The 27647-nt window shown below is 35.8% G+C and overlaps 1 protein-coding gene across 4 annotated transcripts in view; it reads right to left on the minus strand.

Annotated features, from left to right (window-relative positions):
* The window catches only part of FNIP2 (folliculin interacting protein 2), an 80142-nt gene that overhangs the window by 37665 nt on the left and 14830 nt on the right, over window positions 1–27647 (minus strand). For 2 of the 4 annotated variants that reach the window (XM_088132712.1, XM_088132713.1), the window contains exons 2-5: window positions 10572–10698; window positions 5359–5481; window positions 3030–3130; window positions 2868–2939 (exon numbers count right to left, since the gene is read on the minus strand). In XM_088132712.1, the coding sequence (XP_087988838.1) occupies window positions 2868–2939; window positions 3030–3130; window positions 5359–5481; window positions 10572–10698 (423 nt within the window). Of the gene's footprint in view, window positions 1–2867; window positions 2940–3029; window positions 3131–5358; window positions 5482–10571; window positions 10699–15565; window positions 15848–27647 lie in introns of those variants that run through there. The other 2 variants (XM_088132714.1, XM_088132711.1) reach the window with 2 other exon arrangements.

The raw sequence follows: 27647 nt of genomic DNA on the forward strand, positions 1-27647 counted from the left end.
TGGGAGGTCTATAATTAAAAATGAATTCTCATGCTGCTCATGTTGCATTAGAAGAGTGTATTTCTCATATAATATTAGAAAATGTTGTGATAAGTAGCAGTTCCTGATTTAAGATATGAAGCTAAATATGAGGCAAGAAGCTAAACTGCAAAAGAAGAATGCAAATAGCTTTACTGTTGACATACCAATTCACAAGTTTAACTTTCTTTAAAGCAACAGATCACGAAACTATTGCCATCATTAATTGTTGCAATTACAGCAGACAACCTTCTAGTGAGCAATGCAAGTATGCATCTAGAATCCTATACCTGGAACCATTATTATATTATTCCTGCACAACACAACATTTCTGTCAGGTAGAAGGACAGGCTTCCTCTTGGTGTACTTCCTAGGAAGCAGAGGGAAACAGAGGTGGGCCCGTCTCCTTCTTCCTAAAGCCCCCTTTTCTTGAAGTTCAATTTGCTGCAGTCAAGAGAAGGCTGTTTCTTCCTTCAGACTGTTTCATGCTTCTCCATGCACAGAGAAAGGGTCTGTTTCTTTCTCTCTATAAAAGAACAATCTGAAGTGAGGGTCAAACAGAGGAAAGCCTCAGCAGGTGGATCTTATCTGGCCAACACACTGGAGATTTCCCTCTCTGGTTTAAAGGAGAACAGAAAGGGCAAGAAGCAAAGAGAAAGAACAAGAATCTGTTTTTCTACTCTGTATAATAAATCTGAATTGTAACCATGAACCTACACTAGACAGTTCATACAAAGGTTGTTTGAAAACTACCATTTAAAATTAGGATGGCCTCACACTATGTGGGGGAGTAAAAATATGTCTGCCCAATCTCTCCCCCCTCTTCATGTTCTTGTCATCTATTGACTTCTAAGGGCAAAGTCTGTGATAAGGGGGAGATTTAGAACTCTAATTATACAGGATTCGAGGCTGCATGGGGATATGCAGTGCACATTAATGCCAGGCAGAGAAATTCTACAGCATTTATTGTTACCCACTCTCAGATAATTTGATGGATAATAATTTGTGTGTTTTTTAAGGAGGACATATCAAATAAATTCTCATGTGTGGAATACACTGCTCTTGCACACCTTGTGAGTTGCAAGGTTGGCAAAAGAGAATGTTTATCTTTTACTGGAATTTTATAGTTTATATTATTTATTACATTTTAAAGTCTATACTACCCTGATGGTTAATTTTAATCCCTTTTCTCTTTTGTCACACATGTATAACTGGAGCAAGCCCCTTAGCATTCTCTGTTTTTAATGTTGTTTTTAGCCAAAGTTTTTTGTGTGTATTTTGTCTAATTCTGATATTGTCAATTCAGTTTCAGATATTTGCATATCTATTTCCTCTGTGCTGGTTAATGATCGCAATAAAGTCTTTCACTTTCAGTCTTTCACTGGGCAATCTCTACAGCAACGTAGAGCTAGCTCCTCTAATTTCCCATGCTTCCACAATGATCAAGAAAGCGCTTTATTATTTATTTTTATTTATTTGATTTGTATAGCTGTCCACCTCACCTAAGTAACTCTGGGCAGCTCACAATAATTAAAAAACAAACAAACTTAAGTACAAGTTAAAAACAAATATATAAACATATAAAAACCAATCAAACCAAATTAAAATAAAAATTAACCATAATCAGCAGGAGAACCCATCACTAAGTCCCATTCAACGCAACCACGGTAGAAGCTCTCCACTATTACCAGACCCCAGGTGCAATGGCTAAGCTGTGTCTTCAGGGCCTTCCTAAAGGCCAGGAGGGTTGGGGACAATCTAAGGTCTATATGTTGTTGTTCAGTCGTTAAGTCGTGTCTGACTCTTCGTGACCCCATGAACCGTATCGTGCCAGGCCTTCCTGTCCTTCACTGCCTCCTGGAGTTTGTTCAATTTCATGCTCATTGCTTCAGTGATGCTATCTAACCTTCTCATCCTCTGCTGTCCCCTTCTCCTTTTGCCTTCAATCTTTTCCAGCATCAGGGTCTTTTCCAAAGAGTCCTCTCTTCACAGTAGGTGACCAAACTATCTGAGCTTGAGCTTCATTATCAATCCTTCCAATGAGCAGTCAGGGTTGATTTTCTTTAAGATTGACTGGTTTGACCTCCTAGCAGTCCAGGGGACTCTTAAGAGTCTTCTCCAGCATAAGGTCTATATAAATTCCTTTAAATAGGAATTTCTCTAGGTGTTCTTTTTTAGTACAGGTAGTCCCTGGGTTAAGAACACCCAGGTTACAGACGACCCATAGCCTATTGTAGCAAAATTTGAGTTAAATACACAATGATTCAAGTTAATTACACAATACTACTTATACAGTATTATACAATAATACTGTTCCAGATTACATACAAACTCAACCTAAGGATAGACCTTGGTAACGGAACTCGTTCTTAAACTGGGGACTACCTGTAATGGTGTTATGGTCCCCACTGAGGGAGGATTTCTGCCATTAGGAAATTCCTTTCCCTGGAGAAAATTGGAGAAATTATCTACCTAATTTCTCTACCCACAAATTTGGTAAAGAACTTGAAAAGCCATCTCACCTGAGCCCTACTGTGTACATATTGTGTTTCCTATTGCAGATCTATATATTCCAATATAGGGGATTAGGTCAGTTAATACGTCATTTTAATTCCTGTCTAAACTTAGAGATTCTCCATTATTACTAGCGCTATTGTTCTGGATGGAAGTTTTACCTCTTCCTATATAGTGTTGATGTTTATTTCTTATGCAGACAAAATTACAGTCCATTGATTCCCTCATGGTCTAGATTTTAATGTTATTTTTAAAAATAAAATAAATTGAACTTGCAAGGATTTTTTCTTATAGTTAAGAATCTGAAATGAAACAGAAAATAAAGATTGCCTTACCTATTTGTACTTCCAAAGAAGCTGCCTATTCTGGCAGAGAACACTTTACTCATCATAAGTTGTGGGGGAGAACTGAAAGGATAGACAATGCTACTGAGTCAATAATTCCAAATGCAATTCCAATTCTGATATAATACCAAGGAACTGGAGACACCAGCTCACCGTATGTAGTGTATTTTCAGTGTAGAGCCTTTGTAACGCATTGCTACTGAACCAAACATCATCTCACCCAGCATGTTGACATCAGAAGCTGGCCTGGCATACTACAGATAAGGAAGACAAGGAGAATATGCAAGTCTAATTACTGTCATAAACGGTCATATTCTAATTCTACATTAACCCGCTTTTACATATGAGCATGTAAGTAAGTATTGCATCCCAGAAGAAGCAGTAATAAAAGCAAAAGCAAAACACAGAGGGTTTCTGAAGACTTCCCAAGATAATTACCAGCTTTAGCAGGTAAAGTGGAAGCATACGGCATTCCGTGACTACTAGCTTCGCTAATTTAAGATTTTTTTTCTTTCTGTTGCAGATGTAATAAGGATAATGCTTCTCTTAAACACATGTGTTTACAATGTCCTATACTTACTATATTTTGGGAGAAAGTTGTGGACTATATAAATATGATATGTGACAAAAAATAAAATTTTCAGAGGATAATATTCTCTTGAATTATATACCTATTATGTGGAATTTGACAGACAGATGATGAAGATTAACTTTTAACATATGCTGTGTTAAGAGATAAATATCATCTATCAGATATAGCCCAATGGCAATATCTACAGCTACAATATTTGTTAACAACTTTGTTTGGACCAGCAGCATTTTCAGTGTCTGAGAAAGCTGAGATACTAGAACAATTTGTCAAATCCTTTAAAACTAAAAAAAGCTACTATTTTTTATAGATATTTGGTATCAATAAATTAATTTGATATGCAGATGCTAAGAAATGAGTGGAATAAAGAATTATAAGTTCCTATATTGCCTAGACAATGGGAAAATGTCTTAACTTCTATATCAAGAGTGTCAATGGACTTTAAACTACAACTTATAGAACAAAAAAATTTAGAATTTATTGGACTCCGCTATGTTCAAATAGAAAAGGTCTCTCTAAGACAGCATTTTGTTGGAGATGTAATAAGGATAATGCTTCCTTAAAACACAAATTTTTACAATGCCCTATACTTTCTAAATTTTGGGAGAAAGTAGTGGATTATATAAATATGACTGTGTGACAAAAATTACAATTTTCAGAGGATAATATTCTTTTGAATTGCATACCTATTACATGGAAATTGACAACTGGACAATGTAAATGGATTCTCTGTCCCTTCCTATGGCCAAAAGACTGATACTGCAGGATTGGAAAGATAAATGTATGCCCCCTTTCACTCAATGGATTGGAGACCTGATTACACCTGTCACCTCTGAGCGGATTGCCTATAGACATAGACTTTGTATTGACAAGTATAATGAAATATGGAACTCGTTTATACAAAATAGAGTAGGTTAAAAAAGAATAATTAAATAGGTGAATTAGAAATAAACATGTACAGTGGTACTTCTACTTACGAACTTAATCTGTTCCGTGACTCTGATCGCAAGTCGAGTTGGTCGCAAGTCGAAGTAAATTTTCCCATAAGGTTCAATGTAATTACCGTTAATCCATTCCAGCGTCCGTGGACCACGTGTCAGGGGCGGAAAAACGGCCGCGGACCACGTGGAACGGGCAGAAAAATGGCCGCGGACCATGTGGAACGGGCGGAAAATAACCGCGGACCACGTGGCACGGGCGGAAAAATGGCCACGGAACACGTGGAACGGGTGGAAAATGGCTGCGGACCACGTGGAACGGGCGGAAAAATGGCCGCGGACCACGTGGAACAGGTGGAAAATGGCCGCGGATCCGGTTTGTAAGTCGAGGCGAGTTCGTAAGTCGAGGTAAATTTTTGGGGCCGGAGCTGGTCGTATCTCGAAAAATTCGTAAGTAGGGGCATTCGTAAGTAGAGGTACCACTGTACTTGAATAATATTTACATTAAATAAGTATATATATAATAGTAACTGTTAAAATGATATACTTCGTTTTTTTCTTTTTTCTGTTGTATTTTTTCACTTTTTAAAGCACTTTGTATGCTTTTTTTTTGAGAATGTATGTATTTGCATTATAATTATTTTTGTGTTTTGTTTTTCTTTTTTGCTATTATTTTAAAAGCATTAAATAAATATTTTTTTAAAAAAAGATTTTTTTTTTTCTTCCTGAGAGGTTATATGCTAGTTGCCACACAGGAAATTAAGATATATATTTCTACAAAAATATTTAATCTCATATAACAATTCATATATTTTTCTCCCCTCCCCCATGCAAATTATAAACTACTTCTTTGCAAGGGTCTTGTGGAAATAGGTAGGGATTCAGTGTAAAGATTAGTTTTCAGATCATGCAACTTGGATTTGTACATAGATGACAGCTGTCACATTCAGGTTACCTGATATTTAGGAATGTCTTCTTTGTCAGTCTCTCTGCTGCTCACTGAAGGACTGGGGGGGTAAGATGTGTTAGCTCTACTGTTTCCTTGCCAGCACCTGCCACCTGTTTTTCCAGAGGCATCCTAAAGGATTGAATAAATATTAAAACAAAAACAGGTCCCAAATTTTGTTAAGGAGGGATAGGGATAATTACTACATTTGAAATTTGAAAGAATGTTGTGATTACTCTTATAAAATGACTGTCATACAAACGCTTGTCTATTCACAAATCACCTGCCATGGTAGGTATGACTAATAATAAAATACCCACTTACAAAAACAGGTGAAGTTGCTCTCTGCCACCCACTTCAGTCCCCTAGGAATCTTTTTACTACCCAGCTTGCCTTTGTCTTTTCATGAGCAGGTGGACATGCTTCCAAACAAAGCACTGGAGTGCATATTTATTCCCTAAGAATGCCCCTGGGACCATGTATGAACCAGATAAACTCCTATAAATAAAGATGATGCCAGAAGTTGTTCTTTTGCAACATGGCACCTCCAAATATGTGCTTTTTAAAAATGAAAATATTTAAAAAAATTAAAAGTGAGGGGGATAGGAAGTCTAGTGGATACCAAGGGGGTATTCTTTAACAAACTAATGTTAATGGGGATTTGAGGACATCAACTCCAATTCTAGAAGAACCAGTCACTTCAGGAGTATTTTGCTGAATGTACCAACACTGAAAAATAATAAAAATTAGTCACTTACACTTTTGTATTTTTCTTACCAGAAGTATATGAACTGGGCTTTGTTGGATTTAATACTGCTCAAAGCAAGTAAGCATTTCCATTGCAAACTGCTGGCAAAACTTTCCTATTTCTGTTAATAGTCTAATCGTAAATGCTCAGGACTATCTTGTCTGTTTGCAAATGGAATCTTCAAACAAGATCTTGGACCTTTGAGTTCTTTACAAATCACTCTTTTTAATCAGGTATCTGTTGTTTGCCTGTAAGTCATGTGCCTATATATTTGTGTGTTTTTCCCCCTCCCTAGTAATGCAATGGAACAAAAAGTAAGCGAAAAGCCAGTCAGTAATGTGGGAAACTAAGCATTAGAAGAAGATGCATAGACCATCTTTCCCACACCCCTCAAATATACAAATGCCAAAGCTCATAAAATATGTTAAATTTATTCTGATCACCTCTGTCAAAAAAGAACAGCAGGACTTTAAAACAAATATATCTTAAAGCAGCCTTCCCCAACAAGATGTCCTCTAGATGTGTTAGGACTACAACTCCCTTAATGTATAGCCATGTGATGAACCTTGGACTTAGAATTAAAAGAGTAAGGAGAACAAAAATACAAAATCAGCATTACAGGTATTTATTATTATTATTTATTACTGAGACTTAATTGCAGAAATAAGCAGTTTTTAACTTTCATCCTAACTTAATTCACATTGGTGAGGGACTGATATAAATGCTCCTCTGACTGCTTTGGAGAATACTTGGAATAGGGGGGGGGGGGGAAAGGATTAGCCAATTGCCTGCCTGTTTTAGTGGAAAAAAAGAACAAGGATCCTCTTCCCTCATAACTTTCACTCTCATTCCAATGATATGCTATGAAGCACAATGTCTTTGTCACCTTTTACTGCCCAATGAAATTTTTTGCTCATGGTTTTATTTTATACTATCTTTTTTTAAGAGCTGGTTTTGTAGTCACCAATATGGCTATCAGCAGAAAGAATAAAATGATTCCTTGTCATGTGCCTGAGACATGCTACTCAGAAGGAAAGTCAGAAGAATGAGCTTGAGTCAAGAATTTCTCTACTTCTGAGATATCTAGAATTTGCCTTCTTAGTCATTATCTAGAATGATTTGTAGCAGTTTCTATCTATTAGCAAATGACTTAAAGTAATAAGTTAATAAAATAGGAGATAGGTACAGGAATATAAATACTGAGGAATAGCATTTAAAACTATTGGTAATTTGACATTTCAGTACCAGTATGCTACTGCTCAGATTTTGCTATCCTCAATAGTAGTGATTAGTTTTCATTTAGCTAAAGATGCTTATTATATTAAATTAAATACATTAAAATGTCAAGATAATTTTTTTAGGTCTGTTTTTATATGGCAAAGCTATTTGGAAAACAGCAAATATATTTTGTTTAAAAGATTAAAGCAGTTTCTACAGTGTGTGTATGTGTGTGTGTGTGTACCCCCCCCCCCCCAGTTCTGAGGTAAGTCCACAGGGACACCGTGCCCAACAAAGTGGGAATCTCTATGACTGAAACTCAGGTTTAGATTTCTATTTTAAATTTTTGGACGTGGGTTTTAAATGCAATTATAATGATAATGATTTCTTGCTTAACGGATGATTAATTTATCCGTTATATTAACAGTAGAAAAACATCTTAAGTATTTTTTTTTCTGTGAGTTTTTCTTTTCAGATAATAGTTAGCACACTGATCAGTGAAATTAAGGAACTGAAAATTATGATTATTACAAAAAAATTAGGATACAGAAATATATTGTATAGATTTTTAGTTGTATAGAATTTTATTTAGTTGTATAGAATTTAGAATTGTATAGAATTGTATAGAATTTAGTTGTATAGAATTTTATTTAGTTGTATAGAATTTAGAATTGTATAGAATTTTAGTTGAAAAGAATTCAGTCAAAGCAAGGAATGCTTAAAAGAGGCACAGGAAATAGGAATTTTGATGGAAATAAAAATTATTTTGTAAGTGGCTGAAAAAGGCTAAGCAAGGAGCCTCTACCAGAGTGAATGAAATTAAAAATAAAAGTGATAAAACTGAAGTGAAAGAATATAGGAGACATTTTTAAAGATTTGTAAGGGAATACATATGATGTTGAAAAATAGAGCTGAAACCCATACTATAAATGTTAGTGTTCAAGAAAAAAATTAGTGCAAATGGAGTCATACAACAATTCTGAGATTTGAAAAATGTAAAGGCTGCACATACAGATGGTATAACTGGAGAAGAAATAAAACATATGATTTGCTTTTGGAGTGGCTGTGCAACTTTTTTAGCATACGGGTATCTTTTCCTGACAATTGGAAGAATACTATTATTGTTCCCTTATACAAAGGTAATGGTAACAAGATTGGGTGAAAAAAACTATAGGTGTATTAATTTGTTAAATGTGCCAGGGAAGATGTTTGGTACAATTCTAATTAAAAGGGTGTAATTTGAGAAGTAAGAATGAGCAACATTTGGGAATTATGGCTTTATGCTAGGTAGAGAGTGGGCAGTCCAGATTTTTGCTGGTCACTGAGATATGGTGAAGGAATGGTTGGATGAAGGCCGCGCTCGGGGAGATAAGCATTCCCTTAGCCACCAACAGGAGCGTGGGAAGTTTAAGAAGATGAGACTGGCACCACCCTAAGGAATTCATGGTGTTTTGGCTTGCTGGCTTGGGAAGTTAGATTCAGTCTGGAGAGATTGATGTCAGGTTCACCCCAAAGAACTCCCTGAGACAGTGCAGATACAGTTCTGTTGCGTTTATTAGCTTCCACCTCAAGACAGAAATCTCTCCAGACTGAATCTAACTTCCCAAGCCAGCAAGCCAAAACACCGTGAATTCCTTAGGGTGGTGCCAGTCTCATCTTCTTAAACTTCCCACGCTCCTGTTGGGGGCTAAGGGAATGCTTATCTCTCCGAGCGTGGCCTTCATCCAACCATTCCTTCACAGATATGTACAAATTTGCAGAAAAATTATTCTACATTTGTGGATTTAGAGAAAGTGTCTGATGCTATGAACAGGCTTGGTTGTCTGCTGAATGTGGTAAGAGCAATATATGATGAAAGTAAAGCATGCATAAGACTAAATGAAATACTTAGTAAATAATTCACCATTGAGTAGGGAAGAAGACAGAGTTGTGTGGTGTCTCCTTGGTCATTAGAGGTGTTAATAGGGATGTTAATATGTTGGCATTTTGCTTTGCAGATGATGTCAAGTTTTTGACCAAGTACCTGAATGATTTACAGTGAATGTTAGACAGATCATATAATGGATCAAGGACTATGGTTCTGAATATTAACGTATCAAAGACTAAGGTAGTTGTGTCTGATAGGGGAAAAGGACAGCAAATTATATGCATATGGTGAAAAACTATAAAGTTGATGAATTTATGCATCTTAGTAGAATGTTCATTAAAAATGGGGAAATGGATGGAGAAATTTTAAGAAGTGCAAATGATGGTAGAAAGTAATGGGCAGTATAGTTTTCTATGGTAGAAAGTTATGGAGAGTTCTAGTGAATATTACTGGTGTAAAATAGGGTTAGATTTTTTTTCTTCTTGTTTCTTGCCTTTAATTTCTTCTACTTACTACCAATGAACACCAACGACTCTTTTTGCACTTTGCATAACCCTGTTTACCTATTTAATGGTACTTATCCCCTAGTCCTAGAAGTGGCAATACCTAACTGAACTCGTTTGGCTCAGAAGCTAAGCTCTGTGAGGCCTGATCAGTACTTGGATGGGAGGTCTTACACAAAGTAGGCTAGTTGAAAAAAACATGCAATGGCAAATCAGTTCCATATTCCTACCGTGAAAACTTCAAGGAAGTGTCCATGAAGTCATCATGGGTTGAGCTTGATTTGAGGCAGGCTTATCTTTATTTTTCTACTTATTCTCCAGTGAGACATGACAAGCTACTTATATGAATTTATGCTTTATAATTAAGAATGTTCTCATTATCCACATTTGATACTTTACATGCAGCTATTCATTTAAAACAACTTCCTAAGTGAGATTTCTCTGCCTTCTTAAGACAGAGATACAAAATTAAGGGAGTATATTTTCTTTCTTGCTCTCGATATTAAAATAAGAGAGAGTGCTTAATATCCCTTGTTGAATTATCTATTTTATTTTGCTTGAAGGATGTTAACACATTTACTACTCTTAATAAAGCAAAGCACCTAACAAGAACTACAGACCATAGACTAAAGACAATGTGATTTAATATTAGTTTGCTGTGAGCTTTTTAAAACACACACTCACATATATATATAATGCTTTAGTTTACCCTTATTCCATTACTTTTTTCCTAATTCTATATTATTTATTTGTTTTAATTTCATATTTTTTTATTAAGTGGGGGAATTTAATTTCTCTTGTAAATGTTAATAGATCAAATGCAATAAAACATTACTTACAATTGCAAAATAATTTTTATCACATGAAAAAAATAATAAAAACTTACCTGAAACTGTGTCTTATCAATCTTTCGGACAGCTGTAGAATCAAACAAGACTTGTCTGCCCCGTCTCTCACAGTCTTGATACACTATCAAGCGGATTTCATTTAGATCAAACCCAGAACAGGACCAGCTATGAGTTGTAAATACAAGAAAGAATGAAGAGAATTATACAAGAGTTTTTTCCACTGGCAAACCCAACAGTCTGGGATGGAAACAGTTAATCTAAGGAATGGGAACTCAGGAGCTCTAATTAACAGTAGAGAGGAAGGTGAAACTTATAACACAACAATTCCATCAAATATACTGCTTTCAAATGAACCACCTATATATAAGCAATTTGGGGTAGCAAAATTATTTTTTTCCATGTTTTCTAGATAGAAGGCCAGACATTCCCCTCTTTTGTGAAGAAGAGGCAGTGTCCATCTATTCACTATTTTGATAAGTGTCAACCCTATTAGTGTGAGAAGTAACTCTTACACTGGAAAAAGAATGGGTGGCAGTCAAAATTATCACAAAGAAAAACCCATGGGGAAAAAAATATGCAAGGAAAATTCACAATATTGGGGGCTGTCTAGGGCTGAGAGAGAATGACTGGACTAAACTCATCCAGCCAGCTTCCATGCCTAAGGAAAGCCTAAAATCTTGGTCTCCATGCTTACCCATTATATCATACTGGCTCTCTCAGATACATATATGAGACAGAAAGAATATGCTACAGCATCTTCAAATCTTCAATGAAACTAGTATTTTATTCTACTTTGTAAGTTTTCTATTCCACCAAGCAATAGCTACACAAAGAATTTAGAATAGGTATGTAAGCACCCTCCAGTTATTTTGAGTGAAAACTCACTGCTGATGCTACTAGAATTTCTGGGAGTTGCTAAATGCTTTGAACTGATACAATTCTTAACCTAATGATCAGGAATTATACAAAACAATGAGGCACACTAGTTAGTTGACTTATTTAGAGCATTCAAAAATCTGTATTAAGGCAATATTATTATTAGAACAATCTGAAGTTACAAAATAGCATACAGGCCTTTGAACTTGTTCCCACAAAATTTTTACCAGGGTCAACAGAGAAGGGAAGTTAGTATGTTATGAGAACACCAAAAAGAGATTAATTGAACTAATTAATCAACACCCAGGGTTAGATTTAAGACAAAACAAACCCAGTCATACATAGGATTAAATTAACTCCACCTATTCAGGTGTGTCATGGGAATATTTAAACCTCAACAATTGACCCATTTTGCATTCCATGTCTTCCAAGAAAAAGAAATAGAGAGAAAGAATGGCTAAAAATTTAGCCTCACCATTAGAGAGCCCACTGCCAAGACCTGGTAACATAGAACATACCTCCTCCTAAACACTTGAGTACCCTAATCAAGCTATACTATTACTGCCTGCCTACTTGCTCAGAGGGTAAGGGCCTAGTGATGCCACAAAGCTTTGCTATAATTTTCCTGATATAAGAGATCACAAAATACCAGGAGAATGTGGGAAGGGACCATGTATCCCTCAAAAGGTGATTTTTGACTCACTTAGTATGACTATATGGCCAGAACTACTGATAAAGAGATCTGGCTCACTTACTAAATGCAAAGGCATACACAAAATCCAGCACTTCTGGAAAAGTAACAAAAACAGAGTCATATTATTGTGATGCAAGAAAGTCTGCCCCTTTCTTACGTGCAATGTCACTTGTGGAGGTTGTTGCGCTTTTGTTACTCCCTCAACCCCCACCCCACCCTGGCCATTTGCCCTGTTGATGACTCTGTTTAAATGTGCTGAATTCTCCAGACCATACTTTTTTATGATCAGGCAAGACAGTTAAGAAATCAAAAGTGAAGAGGGGCAGAGGGAAGGGCTTTGTTCATACTTGGTTAGTATGTTTAGGATAAAGACATTGAAATCAGACTTTAGTAGGGGCTAAGGTGTCTTCAAGTTGCACATAGGGTCTTCACAATATTGTATTTATGCTTATATTTATTGTATTTATGCTTCACAAGAAGCTTGTGTTCATGCTATTTATGCTTCACAAGATGTATTTATGCAGCATCTTGAAGCATATGACAATGTTAAATGGTTACTGAAATATATAGTGAATTTAGAATTTGAAATAGCTAATCCAGTGAAACCCTCTGGATCAAAATCATATTGGTTATCTACTTAAAAGAATAAGGCATTTTTAGGAATACACTTTATTTCTAATGAAAGTAAAATATATAGATACGTTCAGTGAAGAATGAGGAAGAAGCTTACCACAGTCTACTGGGCTAGTAGAAAAGGAACCACCTCCATTTTTAACATTATATCCTATACAGGCTGAATCTTTTGAGGTGGCAAGAACTGGCTTACAAGCTAAAGAGAGTCATTATGTAAATATAATTCAGCTGCCTGTCACGGCCATCAGAATTGCCAGGTATCTATTAATTTAGAAAGGGGCAAGGAAATTTTCTAATTTCAACTCTGGAGCACTGACCTATATCAAATCTTTAACTTCTTTGTACTGCAGAGGGCTAATCATCTGTTGTATATAAGGCTTAATTCTTGTCTGCAGTAAAGTTTCTAATGTACCTGAGTCATGTCTGAGAGCCTTTTCCCAAGTTAAGCCAATTTCTGAATAACGGGTTAAGTGTAAGAGAACTAACATTTACTGCTGTGTCTTGGTGTGAAGTCTACAAACTGCTTAGAAGGAATTAATGAATAAGCAATGTTGCTGGAAAGGCAAAATGGGGGCAGGAAGTTCCTAAAGTTGGTAGTGATTCTCCTAGGATGTATGGGCCTGAGCAGATGTGCAACAATGTCAAATCCTGTTGGTAGCCCTGCAGCAGGAATGAGTGGACTTCCATCCTAAAGGTAAAGATTTCCTCAAACTAACCTCAACCTGTGGCAACCACCCAGAGGTGTCGATTGAGTTTTCTTGGCAACAACATGGAAATGGTTTGCCACTACCCTCCTGTAGATTTTATTTTTAAACTCTTCAGTTTAATCAACCACTCTGGGATATCTTAGTATCATACTAATACTATATACAATCCTACGTATCTTGTGAGTTCAACCACTACAGGTAGTCCTCGGGTTATGAAGGCAATTTATAATGCAGTCATAAAGCGAGATGTCATGTGACCACATCACTTAGCGACGGCAATCCTGGCAGTCCTGGTTGCCGTTGTAATCTCAGGAAGCGGGAAGAGGCAGGAGTTCCAGATAAGGAGCACAGGGAAGGCATGTAGGAGGGGGTGCTGTAGACAGGCACTAGGGAGTGTGGGCAGGTCAGTGGGGGTTGCGGGAGGGCCAACAGAGGCTTTGGGCAGGTTTGCGGAGGCCACAGGAGCGCTGATACAGGCCTCGGGTGGGTTGGCGGAGGCTGTGGCTGAGTGCTGTGGGTGGACACACATTACAGAGTACGAGATCCCTGGGATCTCATTCTCTATAGCAGGCTCCTCAGGAGAAAAAGCAATGGGAGCAAATTACTTGGGGTGACTTGAGACCTTTCCTGCTGGCTTCCCCATTGACCACTCAAGTGCCCGGATTGCAATCACTTGACCATGGGAATGCTGCAACAGCCAGAACTTTGATAACTGGTTGTAAGTCCATTTTTTCAGCACTGCCATAACTTTAAACAGTTGAACAAATGGACGCAAGCCAAGAACTACCTGTACATACTGCCATCTGCTGTGATCTGAAAATACAGTTGCCTTAATGAACATATCAGGACTCCTTTACCTAGGCTTCTTTTCTGAACTGCTTTTGGCTCTTATACTGTATGGTATTAATATTATGTTCTATTAAGCTTTACCGTAACAGACCACAAATAATAGGAAACAATATTGATCTATCCAAATTTTTCAAAACCTGCAAAATTTCATCTCAATATTGAAGAATTATTCTATAATGAAAAGTGGTGCATAATTTTTGTCTCTGCTTGCACCTAAATAGAACAGGTTTTATTCCACTTAAGTTTCAAAAGGAATTTATACAATTTTTTAAAAAGCAACAAGCAAACACCCATCTACTGAATCTTTCTTTCTTAATCAGGGACCCCCCTTCCACCCTAAGGTTTTTTTTTTTTTTTTTTACAAAAGACAGTAATTATTTTTCCTCTAATTTTGACTTATTAATACATTTTTCCAATTTAACAATAGTAGTGTACTGCAATATTTAACAAGTGCCAATGGCAAAAATTCTTATCTGTTTAATAATTTCTGCCTAACTGAACTATTTTTACATCAGAACATTTTTTATTTCTATTTGCATCTAAAAACATTCAGAAATTTTTGTTCTTAATCAATTATTCGTCCCCAACATACAACTCCTAATTAGCTAAACTGTCCAACTCTTCACATACAAGTTGCCAGCTACTGCTTATAGTCACATGCATGCAATGTTGCTAAAGCAGTAACTTTAACAGGATGCTACTATTTCATCCCTACATTGTCTCTTTATCAGCTATCATCCTTTTTCGGAACTCATGCTGAATATCAACAGTGGATGCAACATTTACTGTGAAATGGATGAAGTATGGCTTCAGGTACAGGTATTAAAACAGATAATTCCCATCTCAACAGTGCTACTCTTAAATTAAAATAGGTTAGCAAGAAATGGGGAAAATAATCATTTGATTTGCATTTTAATGTAGTTTTAGGAAACCTACAACTTCTAAACCAGGAAACCTTAGAAACACATTCATTCCTTATTTCTCTTTCTGAATTTTCCTAAGCAAACAGTGAATATGTATGGATTTTCTTGCAAGCAACCACAAATTGCTGCAGAAATGGAATGGAATAAATTTAAGTTTCAAAAAAATGTACAACTGATTGTAATCACATTCAACAGAATTTACACAATAATTTGTTAACACTGAACCAAACATTTCAGTATTGAAAAGAATTAATGGCAGATGATTGCCTAGAAAAAAACTTGCATATTAACAGAAATGCAACATTGCCTCTCACCCCACTCAAAGCCAGTTTTACATTAAGCTTTCATACCTTTTGGATAGTTCTCCAGCAAATCTCTTCGAAAGTTCAGAGCTCTTTTCTGCCACAACTGATTTCTTCACTTTATCCACCCTTGGTTTTGAAAAGCTATTCACTAGCGAAGTAGGGGAACAATGACTTTCCCTTGAGTTCTGTGCCTGGTTACTTGTGCTCTTGGATGTTTTTGATGTACCTCCACACATTTTGAGTTCACAGACATGCTGCCATACACATGGTTTCTTCGAAATAACCAGTTTATATTTAAGTATCCATGAAGATTACTGGGTAACAATGAGCCACTGATGAGAGGAATGTCAGGCAAAAACTGGCTAGCACTGATTTGGCTTTTTTCTTAAGAAAAAATCATGACTGAATATGCTGTGCAATCAGTATTGCTTCTTTAGATAAAATGTAATAGTTTACTGTTAAAAGTTATAGTCAATAACTTTTTTAAAAGCATAGCATAACTTGTTTGTTCTTCTAAATTCTGCCAGCTTGCTGTTAGCAAAGGAGAACTCCAATTGTCATGTTTCCTGGTATGATTCCGTAACTAGCAATTATTTGATCACAAGACCTAACCAGATGGCCTTCAACAGAGAGGTAGCTGCCTTCTCACTGACTCTTCAGTTGCAAACTTGTTTTAAAACAGGCTGTGACACCCTCTTAATGGTCTCATGTGAGCAAGTGTCATCTGACAGCTCTTAGCAACCTTGTGTCTCAGCACCATCACTTTCAAGGCAAACAGGAACCTGTCACCAATGCTACAGGTTATCAGTAGGAAATGATTAACACAAAAGAAGAGACCCTCTCCCTTCTCCGCAGATTTTTAGCTCCAATGTGATTAACAACATTAGCAACCTGTTTACCACCAATAATGAGGATCTGAATAGAGTAAGAACTCAAGAATTGTTCTTTGCTCCATTTTATCAGCTCTGAACAGGTATAAGGACAGAAAGACTGACTATTTACACTTAAGAGATCTTAAAAACAAAAATATTTTAAGTAAACATGAGTTATGAAATTTAGAATAATTATTGGTTTTGTTTCCGGGTCACAGACACACATGAATAAAATGCAAATTAAAATGCAAAGGTATTCTTCAGTCAGTGGTATCCATTGGCTGGGAGTGGGTACAAATGACCAACAGTGTTGCACTAACATGAGGCGAGCTCTGCCCCCTTTGTACATGTGACATAATGTCCTACGGACATACAAAAAGCAGAGAGCTTGCATTACAGCAGCTCAATGCTGCTTTCACATTCACACACAAAGTGGTTGATCCTGTGAATATCTATGTCAGCAATACTTTTATTTTACATCAAAAATGTCAACAGATTTGTTCTAGTAACTGCCACTGCACACCACACTTAACTATAACACTGTTAAGTGGTGAATAAGGATAGTTGCAATGCTTGCAAATCACTCCGTAACTTTTGAAAAATAATTAAGCATTTTATCTCAACAAAGAATATGATTACCTGCATGATGCAATTCACAATGTGTACCAGGTTTTATAGTACTAGAATTAGCACAGTCTAGTACAGGTGGTCCTCATTTAGCAACTGCCTTGTTTAGTGACCATTCGCAGTTGCAAAATGATGAAAAAGTAACTTTGCAACCAGCCCTCACATTAATAACCTTCCTAAGTCTGTAAAGCAAAAGAAAGCTGAAGTAAGATCATAAGCACAATCGCAGTTTCACTTAGCGACTGCTTCACTTAACAATTGAGTTGCTGGTCCCAACTGATGTTGCTAAATGAGGACTATCTGTATACAGATGACATGCATAACCATCCTACAAGACAGCAACTTTAAAATAAAAATTACTTCAGATACTTGTAGGAAGAACAACAATTATCCAGGGAAGCTACCAAAGAATGTGCTTGTCCCAAACTATGTTATGATTAAGGCTAAATGTCATGTTCAAATGCACTTAATCAGTTTAATAATTAGCTCTTAGACATATAAATTTAAACCTTTTAAATCTTATATTTGATAAATGTTTATCTATCTACCTATTCATTTTTCAAATAACTCAGGAATGAGGCTTCCCATCTCTTCCATTTTCTCTTCACAGCAACTCTCCGAGCTATGTTTAACTACAGAATTGATGAGTGTCCTAAGCTCACTCTACAAACTGAGTTATGATTTTTAAACATATATTTTATTAAACTAAATAGTGTAAAATGAAAAAAAAAGTATTTAGTTTGATAACATTGTGACACATTAAAATTAAAAAAAGAAAAGATGGTATCATAAATGAAACAACTCTAAAAAGTTTGCCCAAATTTCTCAAACAACCTCCTCCTCGCTCCTTTGTTAAAAATAAGACTAATTCAAATGTTGATAAATTTATATCAACAATCTACAGGCCCTAGAGCAGGGTGGTTTATGTTCCATTCCCAGAAATTGGATTGGATTCATACCATTAGGTATTGTTTTGTTTTTCTTTAGTGCACTGTTAAATATTATGGTTTTTTTCTTATTATGCTGTTGTTCGCATATCTTTATATCTTAATAAATTCCAAATATTTGGGATAAAACTATGAAGAATATATGCATTCTGACACCCAAGAAGTGGCAAAAGGTCATTTAACAATGCTATGGATTGCAGTCCAAAATTAGCAAAATAGGACTTGCCCAGACCACAAGTTACCGTCCCCATTCTTGAATTACATATCAGTATTATTTATTTATTTAAATGTAAATTTAGCAAAGCTGCCCACTCCCATAGTAGCAGAGCAAATATTAAATATTCTCTGAAATATTTATTATATTCAATATTTTGTTTTTCAGTGGTATTCTGTACTTTTTTTCTTTTAAGATAAAGAGACCAATTATACAGCCCTTAAACAACACTCCACTATGATTTAAAAGAACAGGCCATTCAACCATTATTCTAAAGGTAACATAAATAATATCAATATCATTCAGTTTCTTCAAATATTTGCAAAAATTAAATGTTGGCTCTGTGTTCTAAGGCTAGAAGCAGTAATTAATAACTTATAAGATGAGAATATAAGGAAGATTCATCAAATGAAAGCTAGGCTTGAAGCTGAAAAGCAAAATATACTAGTTCAGTGCGCCACAGTACTGAGGATATTACACTGAGTTAATGGTACGAGATCACAACAAGCAGGTCCAGGCAATTAAGAAACAGTTTGGTCAAAGTTACATACAAATGAATGGAAGACTTCAGTTGTTAGCAACACTGTAATGAGCAAGTCTATATGCTGAAGCAGAGGTGTTTTCCTAGAGATTCTACTGTTGCTAATCTAATTAGAAAATGGGGGAGTTGTTTATTTTGCAAGCCCTATGGTTCAGGTGTCACTATGTCTTATCTTTCACACTTTCAACTGTTGATATTCTCTAGGACCTAAAGAGGACAGGCAGAGCTATCTGCTATCCTCTTTTCTGGCCCTGCTTCATTCCAGTCTACCATGAACCTGTCAGTTTCTTTTCAGCTCTGATCAGACTCTTCATCAGTTTTCTCTGAGGTGAATATGACAATTTGAAACTTCATCTGATTCCACCAAAATGTCTAACAGATGTTGAATACATTAGTCCAAATAATAAATGTTTGAGTAAAAAGAAGCACTGTGAGATAAATCAAATTCAATTTAAATTATTAAAAATTTAAGTTATTAAAGTTTTAAAAACTGCACCATCAGAACTTGACTGGTCCAAAATACTAATATTACAAGAGGCGCAGTTTACCTCCAAAATAGATTTATCGGCTATTTTTAAACTGGATTTATTCCATAATATGAGCATGTCATGAATAATGATAGATAGATAGATAGATAGATAGATAGATAGATAGATAGATATAGAGATAGATAGATAGATAGATAGATAGATAGATAGATAGATAGATAGATAGATAGATGTGTTATAAAATAGGATCCCATTGTCTGCCATGATTTTAATGGGGGTCAAATAATAGCTTTCAAGGTGAGCCCAGAGAGAAGCTGAATTCTGAAATGTCTCATCCTAATCAGTAATCTAAATTAAAATAAATGTTTAATTATTATTAGCCTGTAAGTATATAAAGTTAAAACTACTTTTTGAACAACTGCATTGTATATAATGAAAATCTTGAATTATGCACCAACCATAGAATATTATTTAACAGTATATAAATTTACTAGAAATTATATGAAATAATGTAAATCACCCTTGATGTTAAACTGCTAATTGAAACAACTTCATGGGAATAAAAGTACCCCAAAATCAGAACCCAAAGTATATTCCAAATACTTAAGTCCAAATTCTTCATGACCTCTAGGAAGATCAAGTCTGATTCGTTCCAATTTATACTGTAACCCAAGATAATGTAAAACTGAAGGATATTTGTGAAAATGAATTTCTGGTTTATCTATAAAATATGTCACCCATATATTAAGTTTTATATTTTGCCTCCCCATATAAATGTTTTAATATTTTCAGCATTCAGGAGCTTCTAGAGCCAAATTAAAAAGGAAAGAAAGTAAATTTTCACATGTTCAACAATATCAGTTCAACCAATGAGAAAGCATATTATTTGTAATTACATGTGATTTGGGGATAAAACATATTAATGGAAATATTAAAATGCTGGGAACACCAATCAAGATCCACACCAGTAACCTCTAAGGAGCCACATCAAAAGATGATGGATTCCAGATATTCTGAGTTAAAGCAAATACATCAAATGAAAATCTAATATCAGAATTTGATAGCCTCATGTAAATCTAGCCTAAACTGAATGCACTGTTGAATAACACCCACCAATTGTTGTTAACATATTAACACTTACTTTAATCAATGAAATATCCCTATAAATGGAATACATAGTAGATCAAGGACTATAATTGAAACTGGGGAGGTAAGATTCTACTGGAAGAATCCTCAGCAGTTAGCCACAATATAGTAGGAGATAATATATATGAACTAATCAATTGGAAAATCATCAAGGCTAGGAGCTTTCCACAATTTCATAATTCAATTATAGTCACAATTTCTTGGAAAGAGAGAAGTGATGTGAGATTAATCACTTAGCCTTGTGATTGCTGTGGTACACTCACATGCTGTTAAAAAAAATTCTATCTGATCATCTGTTGATGAGCAACTGAGACTATACAATTTGGCATAAAATTACAAAAACAGTAGGAATAATAGATCAATAATCAGTGCATACTTTCCCAAACTTATTATGAATTAAGGGTACAGTATTATATTGCTTCACTGCAGAAATATATGTTTATATACATTACATTTATATAAACCACATATTAGGGATGATGTACTGAAAAAGGGCATCAGAGGAATATTCATGAAAGTGTGTATAATAATACTTAAATAAAAAGCATAGGACACTATCAGTTTTGAAAAAAAATATAATACAATCTGTATAACAATTGTGGATTTTTGGGAGGGAAGGGGTTAAAAACATGATTTGTTGAGAAATTAGACCAGCATGGGTAGGATTTCCACCAATCTACCCATTACTGCTTTCCCATACAAAACAGTCATGCACAGATTTAAAGATTAGCAGAGCTTTCAGAAATATGCAACTGTTAATGCATATTTCTGTTTGCAATGCAAGTGTTTTTTAAGTCTTTTGCATCAAAATTAATGTTTTGTTATACCTTAAGGACTAACCAATTTATTTTTATGTAAGCTTTTGTTAATCTCAGTCCATGATACGTATCTGATAAATTGAACTGTAAGACACAAATGTTTTGGCAGTAATACACTGGCCTGTCTTTGAATCTTAGAAATATGCTATGAACTCTACAAGTTAATGAAAAAAATTTATATTTCACTACATACAAAAATTTTGGAATTGTTTTGTTAATATTTTAAAGATTACACAGCTTCAATAATAAATGTTTCAACTTTTTCTTATGAACATATGAAGATCTGGGGACACTTAAAAAGTTGTCTTTTTTCCCATAACAGTATAGAGTAGAGCCACAATACCATTTGTCTTTCTGTTTCTTCTTCACATTTCTATAGACTCAAAGCTGTTTCATTAGAGCAGATGCCAGTTTCTGAGACAAATGCAGGATCCCACTTCTTTCAGACGATGCCTCATTTCACATAGATAGATTTGGCCAGCTTCCAAGAACACACACTCAGCAGAACGGATGTCAGGATATATCCAACTCAAAATTCTTTGCCTGTCATTGAAAACTGGCTAGGTTTTGCTGCTTCTGCTTTTACCCTCCCCTCCTTTCACTCCCCAGTCTCTGACCTCGGCTGTGTATTTCAAACAATAATGACTACATTCTGTGTTGGTCAGATGTTAAAGGTCCTTCCTGGGACAGGACAATGACGAGTGAAAATATCCTGCATCTCTAACTGTACATTATGCAAATTCCATTTCTATCCTCCATTAATGGCTGATGTCAGCACCTAATCTCTGTGCTACATCTGGAAGACCACAAGGCAGTCTTCCGGAACACACCTAGGACTGGGATGCTGAAACATGTGCTTCCTTCCCCTTTCTGAGTTGTAGTTCCTAGTTTTTATACCCTTGTTCAAGGGGGAGCACTGAAAATTCATTCCATCACAGTGTCACAAACATCAGAATCATGGTAATTTCTGTTACACTTCTCTTTAACAGAAATTTGTGTACAATGACCAGCTCAACTGAAATTCCTGTTTCAACATTCTTCAAGCGACATAGGTAAAACATTTTAATAAAAAAAATAGTCCCAAACAAACTTTGATACAAAACTGTGCTGCAATTCAGACAATATCTCATAACTTTCTCTTCTATTGCACTGAATTTTTAAACTACCATAATCTACCAAGCAAAAGAATCCAAGCAGTGAGATTAAGAGATGATGGCTGTTGACTATATTAAATGCTATGAGTGAAAACAGATATTGTATGGTAATTAAGAGAAGAATAGCCATGGAAATTTAGCCATGAATTAAGACATTTATTTTGTTTCAATCTGTATTATTTTATGGGCTTGCATTTGAAGACTGAGTAAAAGGGAAATATCAAGGAATAAAGGTTTATTTTCAGTATTCTTTTGCGGTTCAGAACTAAATATGCTTCAGGTCAACTCCACAAAGCTTGCACAAACCCTTTTTGATTCTGTGCAAAGAAATAGGACAAAATTGCCAAGCCTCATTTTACACACAGGCTTGTAACATTAAAAACACTCTGGAATTATGTTTACAATCTCAACTTGCAATGAATACTCGGAAATCCTGTCTCAGATGGGAAAGTTAATTTCAACCTGGAATTGTTTCAGGTTGTTTTCTAGAACTCTTGGTCAAAGCATATAGTTTTTATATTAGATGACAGTTTTAATTTCATACTCAGAATGGAAGATATTTTTGAAAATATACTGAAAATGAATACTACTTTATTTGTATAAGGAAAAGAAGTTCAACTTAGTCTTGCTTAGTAAATTCTCAAAATAACTAGATACTTATAATTATATTGCAATATTAGCTGGTTAACCTCCAATCATCCAATACTGATTATAAATCATAAAATTAAATTTTAAGGCAAAATGGTGCCATCTTAGAATAACTTGAGGATATTCAGCTAAGACATTTTTAAAGCTTGAACGCTATTCTATTTATGTTCCAAACAGGACATATAAAAAATTACAGGATGTAACAAACTTTCATAAATGGGAAAACTGCCTCTGGCACTGTTCTGCAAACACTTGTGCATGAGTTTGTCTAAGAAATCAAAGAATGCTATAACAGTAGATTGTATGACCACTCTCATATTTCTGCCTGAACATAAAGTTCTGTGATCTCTTGCAAAAGATGAGTTGCATAATGCTCTAGTGCAAAATGCATGTATTTCTTTTATACAATACAGGTAGCCCCCAGTTTAAAAACAAGTTCCATTCCCAAGGTCTGTCCTTAAGTCAAATTTGTATGTAAGCCAGAACAGTATTATTATATAATACTGTATAAGTAGTATTGTGTAATTAATTCAAACCATTGTGTATTGAACTCAAATCACTGTATATTTAACTTGAATTTTGCTACAATAGGCTCCTTTCTTAACCATGGGTCATCCTTAAACCGGGCGTTCTTGTAATTCTTCCTGTATGCAGAAAATGCAAGCAACCTATAAGTAGTAGGTTTCTGCAAAAAAATACTCTACTATCACCACAGGTTTAATGTTGTTGTTTTTTAAGTCTCTGTAATCCAGTGCAAAAGTGCATGCAGTGAACAATGATTAATGCTTCCATCCAAGAATTACAAACAATCTGTTTTTTTAAAGTTAAATCACAAGTTTATTCACATCACAAAGTATAGCACAGTGCTACAGAAATCATTTTTTTAAAACTGATCCCATGTCTTTGTAAGCCATGCTGTAGTACAATCCTAAACACTTCCTAGGAGGCAACGTGCCTTTACTGAACATAATAAGGACTGACTTTGAAATAGACAATTACTATGTAAAAAAGGAGAAAATACTCCCCACAGAAATAGTACAGACCTCTGTACAGACCTCTGTCATAATTACATATTAGCCCCCAAAATAAAAAAAACAACAACAACTCCTTGAATTGTTGTTGAAATGCAGTTTTAAAGAAAGTACAGAGTTCTTGCCGAACAACCACAATTGGGACCAGAATCTCAATCGTTGAACAAAGCGGTTGTTAAGTGAGATGTCCACATAATTACTTCGCTCAACGACCGCAATCCAAGCACTTCTGGTTGCGGTCATTAAGTGATCTCCTGGGTTGTTAAATGGACAGAGCAAAAGGACAGCTGACTGAAGGATTTCAGCTCCATGTGGAGCTGAAATCTTCCCAGCAGGCAGCTCTTTCACTCTCAAACTTCCTGCAGTCCACTGAAGGGTTTTCCCTACTGTTCTGCATGGAGGGGAAATCCTTGGTGGGGCTGGAGGAAGGGAGCTCAAATCTTCAGGTTTTGAGCTCCATTCCTGCACACTGCTGCATCCCCTCCACTTGCAAACTTTCTTGCCAGCTTCCAATGGGAAATCTGGCAGAGAAGACTGCAAATGGCGATCACATGATTGCAGAACGCTTGGCAACCGGTTGTAAATGCGAGCTGGTTGCCAAGTGCCCATGACCGCGGGGTGGGGGGGCAACATTTTACAATGGCCAGAAGTGCTTTACGGGCTGTAAAGCATCCTTTCCGAGGCTGTCATAATTTCAAACCATCGTTAAACAAATGGCTGTTAAGCAAGGACTACCTGTACTAAGAAGGTAATATATTAAATATTAAATAACCTAGTCTGAGAGACAGCAATTATAGAACAATACATCCTGAGTTGTGACAGCATTATTTGTTATAACATAGCTTCTTTCAATATGTTACTACAACAGAATATATTAGACAACCTATGACCCACTGAGTTGTTTCAGAGATATATCCTTATCTAAACAGAGTATCAGAATGACCAAGGGCAAAAAAGCAGTGTGAGCGCGAGCAACTTACAACTTGCTGCTGGCTTCCCGATTGACTCTGCTAGTGGGAAGCTGGCAGGGAGCCTCAGAAATCCCTCCCTCCCTCCTTCCTTCCTTCTCATTTGTTATATCTGTTTGTAACACAATCTAGTTCCATGCTCCAATGCATAATAGAAAATTGCAGAATTTGACAGATGCATGCCTTTATCTCCTTCCCACTCTCAAGATATGTCAGCCTATCTGCCATCTCCAAGCATCTCCTATTATGAAGTAATGGCAGTGAAACATTTTTTTTTTTTTAATTTTGCTGACAACTAGTGAAGTACTCAGCCTTCACTTACCTTTAGATTTAGTTCCTCAGGCAGTCTCTGGGCATACATGGCACCAAAAGCACTGAGGAGAATACATATAGCTCGTTGCTGGAAGCCTGTATTTCATTTTAAAATGTTTTTATCTGATTAGATTTTAAATCTATTTCTAGTATGAGCAAGAAACACCATGGGCACAGAAAGAGCCACTTTATTGTCTTTTCCAGTCAAAATTGTAGCCATCTGGAGTAGTAAGTCATACATAGCACACTATTCAGTAACAACTATTACAATATGTTATCACCAAGTTTAAGACAGCAAAGGATGTCTCCGTGTGCAATATTTAAACAGACACATCTAAGGTGGAAGCAGGATGAGGCTTAGTATGTGCAAGAAGATGTAAATACGCAAACTTCCATGTAAAACAAGAATCTGGACAAATTATCTCAACATTAGATGAATGCCTGAGAGGTTGCTAAGAAACCCCCTACAGAGAGAGTAAAAGTTATGAGCTGGAAAAACAGCAAGAAATGAAGGAGGAAATGTTCCCTCAAAGCCTACAGAATTCTACTAAAGTCTGTTTCTATGGTTACCAGAAAGAGTTCTCTTTTCAAAATCAAATTCTAAGATCTAAAGGTTCTGCTTTAGGGACATTGCTAGTGGCATGGCATGAAAGGTGAGGTGAAATTGTTCCTGATTCAGGGTGCATGAGTGAGTGTGTCTCTCTAACTGGAATTCTAAAGCACAAAGGTTTCCAATTTTAAATTTGATTTTTTAAAAAAGAGAGCTATTTCTGGAAACCATAGAAACACACTGTTAGTATAACACACACAACTTATAGATCTCTCTCTCTCTCTCTCTCATGATTGTAATTTATTACAACTTTTCTTCCATGTATTCACACTTCCATTTAATCTTTCTACTGCAGTAATATTTTAAACAGAAGACACAATGGAATGGTGACCAGCTGTGCAATGATTCTTGCTTTATATCTTTTGTGTCAAATTACCATTATTTATGCATGAATCGTTTATTAACTGAAACCCAACAATTTAACCACTGGCATGTTACAACAAAAAGTACAGTTGACAAATTAATGTTTCCTTAGGTAGAACACCAAACCCACCAAAAAAGTGGCCTCATGCAGAATGAGCTTGTGGCAGCCACAGCTCTGAAAAACAAAATCAGTGGCTTGGTTGCAGTATTTTTAATTCAAATTCTCCAGGTAGCTCAAAAATCAAGAAATTCACAATTTTAATTTTCTGTAATACTCTTCCCACAAAGAGACTGTGTTCTTTTTAATTCAAGTATTACAGTAGTATGTTTGGAATTAGTAAACATATTTTTCAGAGAAAATATGAGCAAATATCAAACAAACTCAAGGACCACTTATTCAGGAGTGGACATATTGGTGTTCAATACGCCACTGGTTCCATGATCCCCAAGGGGAGTTCTCACTTCTACCCTGGTAGACATTTAAACATAAATTCTCAGTGTAAATCAGGAATTGTAAACTTAACAAAAGACAGATATCATGATAGAATTTACCAGCTCTGTGGCAGCACAGGAGCCTGTCTGAACAGAGAGGCAACTGACATGTGAGAGAGAATTAATGATAATCAATACCGTTTCATGCATTAAGCAGGAACTGGCACTGTCCTTACTCTTACTGTCTACTTGAACATTTGAAAGGAAGCTGTAGAACATCAGAGAGTGATGTTAGCAATAATTGTAGCTTTGGATCATTTTCCTCAATAAATAAATAAACAATGTTTTTCACTCGTTTAACTGGGTTCTTTAGCTAGTTTTAGGCCTTGTGTGGAAAATTTTAGGTCATATTTCTGCAGAAATATTGAAAATTCAAAAGGGTTCACAAACTTTTAAGCACCACTGTAGAGGATAGATAGCTGGAGTCTAAATATTTAATATTAATACTAATAAACAAGCCTTTTGTGATCAAATGCCCTCCAAATATTTTAATTATAATTGTCATCATCTCCAGCCAGTAGGGCAATTGGATGAGGGGTGACAGGAGTACTATTGAAAAACATTTGGAAAGAACCACAGAATGGGATCAGTGCTTATTTATTTACAGTTCAGACATTAAACAAGCTATAATGACTACAGGATTATGTCCAGTGCATTTTTCTTGGCAACAATATGGAAATAATTTGCTATTGATTTCTTCCATTTCTTTAAAAAAATGTCAGTCTAATTTACAGCTCTGGATTTCTCTGGTGGTCTTCTGTGCATGTATTAGCCAGATAACCATGCTTATCTTTTGGGGGATCAGCTAAGGTCAGCCAGGTGCTACCAACTTGCTGTGGTCTGAAATACATTGATCTTGTGAAGTGCACTAAATCGTAGTATAACTAACATTTTGC

The sequence above is a fragment of the Python bivittatus genome, unplaced genomic scaffold (genome assembly GCF_059951505.1).
Source record: "Python bivittatus isolate LINGU-HERP-01145 unplaced genomic scaffold, Pbiv_v1 ctg000070_np1212, whole genome shotgun sequence".
Taxonomy (NCBI): Eukaryota; Metazoa; Chordata; class Lepidosauria; order Squamata; family Pythonidae; genus Python; species Python bivittatus.